This window comes from Patiria miniata, unplaced genomic scaffold (assembly GCF_015706575.1).
Source record: "Patiria miniata isolate m_02_andy unplaced genomic scaffold, ASM1570657v1 HiC_scaffold_20, whole genome shotgun sequence".
NCBI lineage: Eukaryota > Metazoa > Echinodermata > Asteroidea > Valvatida > Asterinidae > Patiria > Patiria miniata.
This window is the reverse complement of record NW_024037059.1, coordinates 360,118-374,875: the sequence shown is the minus strand read 5'-3', so window position 1 is coordinate 374,875 and position 14,758 is coordinate 360,118. Positions and strand designations below refer to the sequence as shown.

The 14,758-nt window shown below is 38.0% G+C and overlaps 1 protein-coding gene across 1 annotated transcript in view; it reads right to left on the bottom strand.

Annotated features, from left to right (window-relative positions):
* The window catches only part of LOC119727415 (protein dachsous-like), a 41,960-nt gene that overhangs the window by 12,760 nt on the left and 14,442 nt on the right, over window positions 1-14,758 (bottom strand). Inside the window, exons 3-8 of the mRNA XM_038199281.1 lie at window positions 4,346-4,622; window positions 3,742-3,879; window positions 3,066-3,305; window positions 1,772-2,776; window positions 1,342-1,620; window positions 89-1,069 (exon numbers count right to left, since the gene is read on the bottom strand). Coding sequence (XP_038055209.1) covers window positions 89-1,069; window positions 1,342-1,620; window positions 1,772-2,776; window positions 3,066-3,305; window positions 3,742-3,879; window positions 4,346-4,622 — 2,920 coding nt within the window. The remainder of the gene's footprint in view (window positions 1-88; window positions 1,070-1,341; window positions 1,621-1,771; window positions 2,777-3,065; window positions 3,306-3,741; window positions 3,880-4,345; window positions 4,623-14,758) is intronic.

Here is a 14,758-nt window from a genome sequence, read left to right as displayed (position 1 = left end):
GACCTCTATGAGAGATTAGCTAACATTTTGAAGCCTTTCCAAGTATAAAGACATCTGTCCATGAAGCAATGATTTATGAAATACTCACCTGTGATGGATTCAATGGCAAACTTTCCTTCCTCATTTCCAGATTTGATCTCGTAGACCAATCGCGCATTCTCCCCGAGATCTGCATCACTGGCATGGATGTGAAGGATTGGATACCCTACTGGTTCATCCTCATTAATATGCGTGAAGACACGTGACAGAAAGACGGGAGAATTGTCGTTCCTGTCCTCAACTAAGATACTAACTGTGACTGTACTTGACTTGCGATCAGATACAACGGTAGCCTGATCTTCAGCTTGTACGACAAACAAAAACCGTGGAATGGACTCCCTGTCAATCTCTGCAATTGTTGTCAGGGCACCAGTTATCTCATCAACGGTAAACGTTGACTGCGGAGTTAGGATGCTATACCGAATGTCACTGTTGGTACCGGAGTCAGCATCAGTTGCAAGAAATGTCCAGACCAAATGACCGACAGCCACATTCTCACTCAGACTGAATTGAATAGGGTCATTGGCAAAGACAGGTGTATTATCATTCATGTCTAAGACATTAATGTTCACAGTGACTGTTGTCGTCTGCGGATGTACAGGTCCATTATCTTCAAGAAGAACTGTTAACTGATAATGGCTGCTCAACTCAAAATCAACCTCCCTAGTGTTGATGATAACTCCCGTGGTTCGATTGATGCCGAATGTTCCATAGTCATTACCATTGATGATGCTATAGAAGATCTTGCCATTATCCCCAGCATCTTGGTCATGGGCTCTGACTTGACCGACAGTGGACCCTGGTTCAATGTTCTCCTCAATGGTAAATGTGTATGCTGCCCTCTCAGCGACCGGCATGTGATCATTGATGTCTTGGATGCGTACGGTGACCTGTATGCTTGATTGGAGGGATGGAGTGCCGTTATCTTGAGCTGTGACATTGATAATGTACATCTGACTCCTCTCTCTGTCTAAGGTGCTCTGAGTGGTGATCAGGCCAGTGGAAGGATCCAGGTTGAAATGTTCACCACCTGAAAAGAATTGAAAATTGAATGAAGGTCTTAACTTATATCTGAGGTTCAATTTCATTTCTTTGAGCATAATAATGCCAATACACGCATCATTTGGAACATCAACAATATTTCACTCAACTTGCTTGTTTGCTTTTTCAATGATTCTTCAATTTTAAAAACTTATCGTTCTTTAAATTAAGCTCCTTTTCTTCCTGCTATTTTGATTTCGATTATGAGCAATTTAAAGCCAGTATTTGTATAATGGATGTATACTTTTTAAAAAAACTTACCACTTGCAAATGAATACGTTATTGTTCCATTTTCGCCACTATCTGGATCAAACGCAATCACTTTAGCAACAAATTCTCCCGGCATTTGTTCTTCCATGATGGATGCATGGTACTGAGACTGTCTGACGAACGTTGGTGTGTTGTCATTCAAGTCATTCACACCAACATGTACAGTAGCCACAGCCATGTTGGGTGGCTCTCCATGATCCATAGCCGTAACCTTCAGGTCATAGCTGGCTGTATTCTCACGATCTAAGCTTTGGGTTGTGCTTATGACTCCTATCACATGAAGAAAAGGAAATCAAAATTGTTTTAAACCCAATAATATGATAGAAATTCCATGAACAATATGCAAAATTGAAACAAATCCCTCAAAAAGATAAATTGATGAGGTTTCTTTCTTATATATATAGTTTTCAAGTGTTCCTACCTGTTGAAGGATCAATCCTAAATGCACTATTTCCTTCCAATGTGTACGTAATTTGAGCATTCATCCCAGAATCTCTATCCTCAGCTATCACACGTCCTGCTTCGGAGTTAGCCTCACGATTCTCATCAATGTAGAAGTAATATGTAGTCTGTGCAAACTGTGGTGAGTTATCATTCATGTCTGTGACACGGATGCGTACTATAGCTGAACTGTTCTGGGCAGGGCTTCCGTTGTCTGAAGCGATGACCTCAAGTATGAACTCTGACCTGAGTTCATAATCCAAGCGTTGCCGTGTGTATAGCCATCCATCGTCAGGGAAGATAGCAAAGTAAGTTGCATCTATGCTGGCTTTGAGGCTGTATGTGATGCGTGCATTGATTCCATGATCCTCATCTGTTGCCATGACTTGTACAACTCGCGTGCTGATTGGTGTTGCCTCGGAGACATCCATCTGGTATGTGGCAGGGTTGAATTGTGGGCCATTATCGTTGACATCTTGCACCAGCACAGTCAGAGTCAAGTTACCTTTCTTCGATGGACTTCCACGGTCATAAGCCTGGATAATGATTTCATATGAACTCTGATCATTGTAGCTGATCACACTCTCAAGGAGAACCTGTCCCGTCACCCGATGAACAGAAAACTTGTTGTCTGGATTCTGAACCAATTTATATCGCAGTGTCCCAAAGTTACCACTGTCTCGATCTGTTGCCATAGCAATGAAGACAGTGCTTCCAACTGCTGTACTCTCTGGGACAACTACAACCTCTCTGTTGCTAGGGAACTGTGGAGTATTATCATTCTCATCTATAATGGTGACATTGACATGAGTGAGTCCGTAGAGAGGAGGGGAACCACTGGCTGCTTGAACCGTCAGGATGAGGTAGGGGTAGAGCTCATAGTCAGGAGGGGAATTGATGGACAGCTCAGCAGTGGCTGGATTCAAGCTGAAGTAGCCTTGTGGATCACCGGAGTAAATGGAGTAGGATATCACTGCCAAGTTAGCTGTGGAAAAGAACAGTTCAAAAGACACTTGATAAGATTGGTTTATTAGAATGTGCATTCTGGGGTTTCAAATTATTGTCAATGGATCCCAAGAGATGAGAATGAATGTACAGTTTATCCTCATTCCATGCATTGTATTCATCACTTATAATGATGACACTGAGTCACATAATTTATTAGTTACGTAATTCAGACTCACTGACAATCCAGACTTTCAATGCCTGTCTCAAACATGCCTTCTGTGAATCTTCTATCCTCTATGTATCGTCTTTGTAACAAGTTCACTTACTTGGATCTAGATTTTCCGCATAGACTGAACCGAGAACATGAAACCGTTGCGTATTCTCCCTGACAGTAAAGCTGTAATGTGATTGGTTGAACACCGGAGGGGAGTCGTCAGGACCTACTACGCTGATCCTGATCTGGGCATTCTCAAGGGATGATTGGCCCCCACCATCAGTTGCTGATATCTCCAAGGAATGCATAGACTGTTGGTAACGACTCAGGGCACCAGTGAGGGTAACTACACCTGCAGGGAAAAAAAATGGAGATTGGATATTTATGAATTAATGAATAAACTCAACAATGGCACGTTGAGATAGCTCAAAGAATGCAAGGATCTGTTACTAGTTCAGAGTTCAATACTTGAAAAAAATCTTAGGGAGTGACACTTTTGGCAGTGACAAGTGTACTGATAAAAGCACTTTAGAATATGTGAGGATGCATACTTGTTTTAGGTACAGAGACCTGATGAATGCAAATGATCAACTTTGAAATTAGGTACATGTCTTCATACATTTTGTGACAATTTTTAAAGATAACTACACTCACTTTCTCTTTGTGGTTAAATATTTGATGACATTTGGTAATTCACAATGTTTGTTTAACAAACATAACTCAATTTTACTGCTGAAAAAGAATAAACCACCACCTACCAACAGAGATGATGGCAAACTTGAACTTACCATCAGCAATAGTGAATATTCCTTGCTCATTGCCGGATACTATGGAATAGGTTACTCTGCCAAAAGTCCCTGAATCTTGATCCATGGCAGACACCGTAGTGATGACTGTCCCTTCAATGCTACTCTCATCAACATCAACTGTAACAGAAGTAGATTTTATAAATAGGTAAGGTTCTCTAATATACGGCTGTGCAGTCACTTCACACAACTATCCAGCCACCAAACACTATGCTTGAGGATCCTGTGAATGTGTAAGAAATCCAGCGACCACAAATTTCTATTTTTTTCAAATACAACGCTGGGCCACTGTTGTTCCAAATATTTAAGGTTGTTCAGAATGACCCATTCAACAACATTTACCACAGCTAAGTTCACTGGCTAGGCATACTTGAGTCAATGAGTGATGCTGTGTAATTATTGAATGGCGATTTTATTGCATTACGGGCTAAAACAAAATAATTGTATTTGTAATTAATTTTGTGCTTTATATATGAGCCCCAAAAGGGCTAGCAGTAACTACATGTATCTGTAGGATTTATTGGTGTAGCATCTCAGTAACATCATGGATGAAAGTGTTCCATAAGATCAATGATCACATTCTCACCTGCATAAGTTGTTGGATAAAACAGTGGTCTGTTATCGTTCACATCCAGCAGAGTAATCTTGACCAGGGCGATGCTATTCAAGCCCCCACCGTCCATTGCCTGTACAGGGAATTCATATGACGTTGTGCCTCTATCCCGATCTAGCTGTGTGGCTGTACAGATGTAGCCATCGTCATTACGGATGTAGAATTCTGGAGGTGGTTGAGAGCCATAACCCAGACTGAGGGAATAGGTGACATGGCCAAAGTCACCAGAATCAGGGTCTTCAGCTTGGACCTGTGTCAGAAGAAAAGAGATCAATGCAATATTGTTTAGTTTGTTAAATGCAATATAATCATCTTTAGACATTCCCTGGAGGTCCAATTTAATAATAAAGTGTGGAGGTTGCTGAGAAGTGAATCTGACTGCTAAAACAACAAGTTTTCTTGCCCGCACCAACAAGTTCCTACAGACTTTCTAATGGTTAGGAGCTCAATGGGTTAAGAACTTGTGTTACTTTTACCGACTATAAAGTTTCTTTCATAAATACCTAGGACAGTTTGAACATTCCTATTGCCAAAAGCTCATCACCTGGGTGGTTTAAAACTGCCTGTGAACTGTTCCAGCACACTAATTATACCCTTAGTAAAGGTTTTATAACATCACAGAACTGCGCATCTATCCCTTACAGCATATTCCCTTGAATATCATATGTTTTGGTGGTGAGGGGTTTCTATGACACAGTAAGATCTCCTCTTTGAGTTTCTCTTTTTATATTTTTACAAATCTTTGACAACACAAACTTGTGAAGTCCTTCAAAATTACATGTGGTTTCCTGTTTTGGATGAAGTCTTCTTTGTTTCTGACCCATTTCATCATACAGTTGGAGATTCCCAATAGCCCCAACCGACCAATGAGATTATCTATTCCCAGTAAAACCGCTAGTCTTGTATACAAATCTATACATAAAAGCACCTTGCCTGTCAGCGTGCTGGTTTCCTATTCAATGTGTTTGCTATACACTGTACAATGTTATGTAAGAATGGCCATGCCACAATAAACACTCCCTATTGTTGAACTATTGATCGCTTCTTACTGTCGCAACTGGTTTACGATACGTAGATCACACTATACTATATCACAGCATTTATTGGATATTCTTAATCTATTTGAAGTTGCAAAATTAGTTTTCTTTATTTCAACATTATTTTGGCAAAGGACAGAATTTCTCTATAAAAAAACCAAACACTCATAAAAAATTCAGAATGACACTCATGATTAAATTTTTATGATTATATTTTCTTAAAAAAACCCTGACAACTCATCTTTTTTTATCCCATTTATACCATGTCTCAATAAAGTGAATTTACAGTATGAAGAACAGTCAAGCAATGCATGGTATACAGCAATACATATCAGCGAATAGTGTGCATTTACACTGTATCTGCCCTCCATTGATCACTCTTCAAATTCTCCCTAGTACCCATGGAATGCAGTTGTACAACCAATCTAGCAACAGTAGTCCTAGTGTGTGAGTGCTGATACATTTACACACAAAAATCTTACGCAGCACACACTTTGGGAAAAACACAACAGCGAAAAATTTGGGCCAATTAGGCAAATGAAAAGTATATGAACATAGGAAAAGAATGTTGACAAAAAGAAGTAGAACTGTTCAATATATTTAATTGCATACTATTTAAATGGTCTTTGATTTATGAAATTTAAGTGTCAAGGAAAATCAGTAAACTACATGTTACATGTTCGGTATATGTGTGTGTGCAAAAATCTCTTTTTTAATCACCATTTTTTTTTTGGAAAAGTGTACTTTACAAAAATACAATGTATACATTTGTACATTCAACGTGAATGGTGTTTGGAAATGGATGGATTTGGGTCAGTGACAAAGGGAAATCTAGGTCATAAAAGAAAAATACAATAGAAATCCCCTGGGGAAAAAAAAGACAAGCAAAGAATGCTCACATTTTTAACGAATTTATCAAGGCAGGAAAATCTTTGACCCCCCGAAAAATAGTTCAACTTCATTTTAATTGAACTGTAGAATGGGTCAATAGTTTGTTTTCTACTCAGGTTCTGTGATTTCACAGCTTTAAGAAAACCCAAGGCACGTAAGTATTTACCATGTGTGAAATTATCACAGAAATAGCTGAAAGGCATAACCTAGCCCCACAAGAAAAATATATCAGGACTTTGCGGTCTATTCTTCATACTTGCACAACAACATCCCAACACCCAGCCTTTCAACAAAAAGTCTTACTTTAAGATTAAGAAAAACCACCTGGCCATGAAAGCCGACCATTTTTCATTTTTATTAATAACTTGGGGGGCACCGGCGAAACAACAAAAGAATGAAAATAAAAGGGAGGTTGATTAAGACCTAGGGATATTATGATAAGCATGGACTGAACACTGTGTATGGGGTAATGAACCACTGCTACAAGTTCAACAGTCTGTATTCCAGGGGGAGTTTAGAAATAAGTGCATTGGCAAGGGCATTGACTTGTGCAAGATTTCAGCTTTGTTCAGCGTGCTGATCAGGTTTTTTAAGATTAATTTAGTTAGCTCAAACAGTGCCTCAGTTCAACAAGAAGTCTGTACTTTTTAAGGATATTTATTATCCAGATAAAACAAAAAATGAAAATGACCAAAGTCTAATTTTAGGTTTAGAGAGACAGATCCAGCACCAAATATTCCCCTGACTCTAGGAAGGTGACCAAAGACATGGTTTAGCCTTCTGATGTTAGGCGCCATGCATTCAAATAAATGCCCTCTGCATTATCAGTTAGACAACAATGAATAAGCCAATGCATTGGCCATTCCTAAAAGGTGTACTTGTTACTAACTACAAAACCCAGTAGTTAACAGTAAGTAGCATTGCCTGTTTGTGCCGGTTGTTACATCCACAGTTATCTGTATCTTTCTTTTTGATAAATCACTTCGCCTTTGTCTAGGAACACCACAAAGTGAATCATTAACATAGTATGTGCACGAGGTGCCACCAATTGTATGCAGTTTTGAAGAAAAATACTTTGCCGTTGTCCGGATACCTACATAGGGTGAGGCAAACACGTTCGTAAACGAGTAGACATAAGGTATAATAACAACACTGGGATGAGTTCAACTGTACTTTGTACTGTGTTGAGTTTCGACAAGGGATTTATTTAGAATTTTATTTTTGTATATAAAAGTTGTGGTAAACAAAGTACGTTTTGTCTCACTATTTCATTTTTGTCATTTTTTTCACTGGAATATTTTTTACTTCTTTCTGGCAAAATACCGTACCTTGAGAAAACCTGAAGGAAGTTAAAGGAAATGTTGCCAGACTGGCAAACATTTTCCCTTTTTGCAGTGTTACTATCAAAGCTGAAGTCCCACCTAAGGCTAGGTATGATTCACTTGCATTCCCTCGCTGGGAATATGTCCCTTTTGGTGTTTTTATTTCTGTCTGGATCTCAAGCTTATAAATAGAAACGTGTTAATCGCCTCGGCAGAACACTTTTGATTTGAACACTGGGCCATTGAAAAATTACCACATGCATGACTGATAATCCTGGCACTTTGGGACATGTGACTTTGCAGGTGTAATGCCAATGACATTTAACATTCAACTTTTTGAAATGTACATCATAGAAACAGCTTGATTCATATTTGCATTGTGTGATGCTTTACAGCAAATAACGGCACCTAAAGTTGTTATTATTTTCACAGCAATGAATCTGGCCTGAGGTGTAACGAACGGACTGAGGAAATTAGCTCGGAAAGTTTTATAAAGAGCTCGATTTGAAATCCACACATTGACAAAAACTGGAAATATCTGTACAGATTTGTCACTGAGGAAAGTCCAGTAAACCCCAACTTAATTCCAGATGCTGAATCAATGAGACAAGTTATTACAATTGTCTATTATGAAAGCTTGGACTGGAACACCAACTGCCAAAATGACACACTTACTGTTTGATGAAGTACATGTATGAACACGCTTGACAACTTAGAATGTGACCTTCCAGGTTATTTCCATCCAGAAAATCTTCACTTCAAAAGCAAATCCACCTTGCACCTTGATTTATTTATGTGTTTTTAACTTCTCCACTTCTCCTTAAATAACCTCAAGAGTTGTTGTCATGTACATGTACCACACAGCATACCAGTAAACCACATCTCTTTCCAAAACATATTTTGAGACACACAATACTAGATTGACTGTGAACATTCTGTACAGATTCAGATTCTGCACATACACACTGTATACGAAGCTGCTGGGTGACAGACATCCAGTAATTCTTATTCCAAATCCCTGTGATTATAAACCATCCTTGATTTTCAAAGCCTTCCCTGCCAATTTCCGGTTCTTCAAAATAGAATGATGTATACTTATGGGAAAGAACCCCTGCAATGTGAAGACCAAGACACCTTACCAATTAATCCCAATTCATCATTTTACCTTCTGGGAAATAACTCTATAACCACTTCAGTCTTCAGTCACTCTAATAAGTCTTGCAAGGATTCCCTGTCTGCCCATGACCTATGACCCCCGAGGCATTCTTTAGGACAAGGTCTGTTTAATATCACAGGAATGCCAATGACAGTATAAAGATATGCAGGAAAGGTGTGCTAACAAATAACCATTTCAGACACCTTGAGAATTGAAACTTCGTTTTTTAGGTCAGGATTTAAGTTCAGACCTCATCTGTCAAGTTGGTTGACTCAGGTGATTTATCTTGTCATTTTGTCAATTCCAACATATCTCTAAGAGTTTTAATAAAATCTAGGGATCAACACCCATTTTTCCTAATGTTAGCAATGCAAATCTCACCAATCTCAGTACTTAGAAAGCTTTCAAAACATCAGTTTGTCTCAATTTTTCTTACTAGATAAGATCTCTTCACCCTACATATTTATTATCATGTTTACTGATCTGCCAAAAAAATATGCATCAAATCCAAACAATGAGTAGGAAAAAGTTTCATTTTTACACCTACTCTGCAAGAAATTGCAACAAAACAAGAAATCATGGAACAGAATTACTTGTATGTATACAAATTGTTTAAATACGGTGGCCTTTCTTGTGGAGATATCCTTGATTGCCAGAAGCATTGACCAATAAATGAGGGCAATTTCAAAGTCCAGATCAACAGGTGTGAAATCTAATAATTGGAATATGACTAGCTCGGTAAGCAGCAATCAACCATGTATTCAATCGTAAGGTTAAAACTTAACCGTTTGGGTTCAAAACTAGGTGACATTATCCTTGAATGTATGTCTGTTTGTCACCAAACATCACAGGTGGCTGTAATCAAAATACACATAACTACTGTACACACTCCTGGGTCAGGCAGTTGTACTTTCCTAGCTGTCATCTTCTAGTGGCCCTTGTTCCAATCCCACCTGTGCCACATGTGCAGTGCATGTTTGTCAGTTTTTGTCAGACAAAAGAGTTCCTCGAAATTGTCTCCCCATACCACCAACTGATATGACCTCACTGCTATACAACTGTCTTTGGCTACTAGTACTAAACTATAGTGCTTACAAAAATGAAGCTTTCAGAGGACCATAGAGCAATAAAACAGACCAATACTCAGCCCCATGGATACAAAACTACTTTTTATGTAATGTGAATGCAGAGCCTCCCCACTGTGATGTTCTGATGCTGTCCTCCAATCCTAACAATGCCCCAAAAAGTACTTGTACATGTAAGCTGATTCTTCTCTCATAAAATCTTGGAGTCTCTACAATCTGCAAAATCACCAACGAATGACGAATCTTTGCACACAGCTGCAAAACCAAGTTTGAAGGAAATCGCGTTTGAAGTTGGTCGATTTTTTCTAATCGATTTTCATGTACATTTCTCCCCCAGAAATGAAAAATATAGAACTGATGCGATAGCCCAGTATTTGAATAGCCGTAACAAAATAATATTTAATTAGGCGATATTAATTTCTAAAGATATTTGTCACTTCATCAAAACGTAAATTCTACTTTGTCACAAAAATGTAGCATGCACTCAGGTATATAAAATTTATACATTTTTTAGAACGTAGATTCCTCAGGACGACACCATAAAATGTTAGAATATCAAACAATCTCAGATTGCTTACAATCTCGGTTTTGAACGCATTTGCCACTTCGTCAAAACGGTGACGAAATGTTTAATACAGGGCATGGTGTCACTTATAGCAAATGTTCAAAATATGGAAGGAGTTAAGTTTAACCATGTATAAAAGACTATAAAAAAGTTGGTCTCCTGTTTCCACTATTTATCACCCAAAAGAGGACACCTGTAGTCTAGACATGATTCCTAGAGGTGCTAATTGCATTATCTTGCTCTTTTTTCATGCAGCTATTTACCCAAAGAGCTTAACACCTTGTTCTTGTTTGTCATAAAAGATTGAAGCCATGTGGTCATTAGAAAAGACAATACACCCTGCCAGGTATGCTTGGCTAGGCCTACACTGTGCATGGACTACATTATCGCAGGCACTTGCTGTACATGTACAGTACATTAGCATCCATGTAGTAGGGAGGGGGTTACATGTACATGTTAGTATGCACAGTCACTGATGTAGGTACTTGTGGGTCAACAAGAATGCTGATGTTTGTTGTCCCATGTATTTACGCTCTTTCTTACACCTTAAATCTCTGTTAACATGCTGACTTGAAAAACAGCAATCTGTTCTAAAAACACTCTCTCAATTAAGAAAATACACAAGATCAAACAGCAATCAAGACCCGTGGGTAGGGACCTGGCAAGAATGCTTGCTAAATCCCCTACAACAGGTGCAATGATTTGGGAAAACATCAGGTGTAATAAGGTTTGGGTTTTACCTTTGAAATCTTTACTCACTGTATTGAGACTGCATGGTTTTACAATTAAAGGCGAAAATGCCTCAGGTTAAATGATAGCAATGGTTCAAGGTATTGGGCTGATTGGTACCAATATGAATTAGGGTATGAACACTTGGGTAAATTCAAGATAAGAAGGGGCATAGTTCTTAAGCAAGGAGAATAAAATGTGTATGTTGTGATCTCAAGTATGCCTCAATCAATACAGTAGCTGTTTAAAGTATACAATGTAATACAAATCTATTACAATTTGTACTAATACATTCAGAATGTAGTTTTGGTTCTTGGCAGAGCAGAAGCCAGATAATTTATCATTAAACAGTTATCCACACAGCAAATCCAAACACTTGTAATGTACATGTAGCACAGTTCCTTCAGATTAAACTTGACAATATCATTTATTAAAGATTAATTAATAAAATAATAATAAAATATTTGAAATATTTACCACAGACCCTACTAGTAATTAAACAGATTGACATGTTTGGAACAGCTGAAATGTAGCAAGTCTTTACATGAATTGCCAAGTAGCATGTGTCATATTTAATAGATGGGTCTGCCTACAGGTGACCGAACTCTCCATGGTGCGTTATGATATCAGTTATGGGAATAGAACCAGACTGACCTCCTCCACTCATCTGTCAGCAAGAGACCCTTAGGATAAGAACCACACACAGTTTGGTTTTAAGGTCCTCTAGTTTAATGTCAGGCTTAATTTTTTGAAAGCATTTCTGGGTCAGTGAGCTGGCTGAGTGATCTAAAACAAACAGGCTACTGGGTTGAATGACACTGGATGTAGAGAGATTTCATATTCAATGAGACAAAACTTGTACTTTTAAAAAGGTCATAATTATTTGTCATCTTTTCAATATTTCAATTTACATCCACCAAAATTTTTCAAAAACGTGGATTCACTTTTTGCACAATCTACAGCTTTAATTGAGATAAATAATGTAAAATTTCAGGCAAAAATATCTGTTTTGGGGTATACCGTAGGTACCACACTGAGCCAATAAGACACACACAAAACTACACAAACGGAGAAGCAGCGACAACAAAACACAATATTTATCCTGCATTCTCTCAGTGAACTTTTGATTCTGCCCTTTAGTTATAAATAATATCAACTTTTGAAATTGACTCCAATGTCAGTAAATGTACATCGTGAACATGCAAAAAGGCACTATTATTACAATTTTCACATGGCTGGCTTCCAACAATTCTAGTGACATACTTTTCAAGCGAGAGTCAGCAACCCATTTAACTTACTACAAAGGAGCTGAAATTGATTTGCCCAAACAAAAGCAAGAGGGACAAAGTATATTTTTTTGGTGGTAAGCATCCTTGACGCTGGGTCCTTAAAAAAGCAAACTTGGCATTTTTCACAAAGCACGTATTTCTACCGAATAGGTTATTGATGTCCGTGCATTTCTGTTTATGGGTTTCTGTGGGTGGTTGTTACATGTAACTACAGATATTCCACTCTGCATTGTACATGTATACTTCAGTCAAAAGAAACTTAGGGGTCTACTGCACAAAAGAATTTTTTTAACTCTTGGAACTGAGAACTATGCAAAACCAGGGCAAACATGCATAGCACTCAACATATTATTATCAATGTACACTTGTTTGTACCGGTAGTTTCCCAGTCAATAAAAGTGAAAACAGTTAGGTCATATATTTATGCTTAGTTGAGATTCTAACTCTAAGGGTGGAATCCGGAATCAAGATATTTCCTAAACCCCCATAAAATGCAAAGATCAGTGTAATGTTGGTCTTGTACATCGTGAGACAAGTGTAATGTTGGTCTCAGTACATTGTAAGATCCAGCAATTATATGCAATGTATACTTGGCCATCTTCACACATGTACTGCAAGAGTTCCGCATAGTAAGCACATGCCGTGTACATGTGGAATCCATTCCAATATGCCCTTAAACCAAACGCTCCACTCACGTTCCTCACATGAAATCTAAAAACGATCACGCCAGAAGCGCCACAGATATTCCCACTGACTATCTGAAGCTGGCTTTTATTAGATAACTGATCACCAGATACAACTTCAGGTCAAGATGTAGTACATGTCATTACAGACACAGTTTCACTGACACATTCTTGGACTATCAGGAATTTAGGGCATAAATATTGAGATTTATGTCTGAGGTTGCAAAGACTTTGGTAATTGGCAGTTATGATTGTGACATCATAACCTTGTTGAAGTTAGTGCAAACTGAGGTGGTAAATTCTGCACGTTTCACATGAACGCATCCACTAAAAGAAGTACATGTAGGCCTACAAATAAACTATGCAATCAACCAGCCATAACACAAGCAGTTCCAGTCACTAGATACAACTTTCAAGTGTTATTTCACGACCTACTGATTTCACATTTCAAGCACGCCCATATCACCATAGTGGAAATGATCACACCCTATGTTTTCAGTTTTTATGAAGCAACGAATTTCATCAAGTTTAAAAACACAATTTTGCAACCATTTTTCCAGATGCTTTTATAAACCAACGAAAAAAAGCTCAACCCTGAGAAAACAATCCATTTCCAAAATGTTTCGAGTAATCTCGTACAGAGCACCACTATGTCAGCCCATCTTTCACAAGGTTTGATTTGACATTGATGAGCAAATAACCAGAATCAACATATTATCAGGTACCGGTAGGCCTATTCAAAAGATCTCAATAGTTCTGATTAATTCTTTTTTAAATTGCTCCCAAGTAGAAACGAAAAGTTGTTAAGGAAATGTCTCTTTCGTGGACAAAAGAGACTTCCCAGAAGTTAATCCTCCAATTTCATGGGATCCTATTTTGCCATAAAGAACCTTATATGCCTTCTAGACCATAGAGGTCAAATCTACAGAATGTTTAATCTGACCAATAGGTATGCCTTGACCCCATTAAAATGATAAATTCACTCTTTTTGTTTGCATTTCAATGCTGACCATATTCTGACAAGAGAAGTCAATAACTGATTTGAAGGGAAAAAACTGACACAGTGCCTGCACCCTACATGTATGGTTGACTTGACTTCCTGTTTGCAGTTTCATGGATCTTGTCTTAACATGTAGTAAATGATGTACTTATACTGCTACATTATACATTTTTAGTGTTCACATCTATGGAAAATGTGAGGATAAGGCAAATTCAACAACCATTGAGGCAAAAAACATAATTGTATTGTCCTCTTTAAGTTGGGAAATTTTTGAACAGGAAGTTTCAAAGAAAACAAAATAAAGCACAAAAACAAGAAAATCTATCACCATTGGAAGAAAATACTTATTGTCCATATTTAACTTTGATTCAAAAGTAGGCCTATCTTATATGTATTATTACTAGGGGGACTCCAAACAGTCGATTGTTTTGCAACGGCCCCCACCCAATACCCCTAGGACATGGTCATTTAAAAGTGATCAAGCACCTTCACATCATTATCATAAAGTTAAGATGTCAATGACCTTTGAACTATTAATGGTTGCCATGGATATTCATTTATCATTTAATCTCACAGCTGTCATTGATAGGAGCTGCCACAGTGTGTCAACCATGTTGATATAAATAACA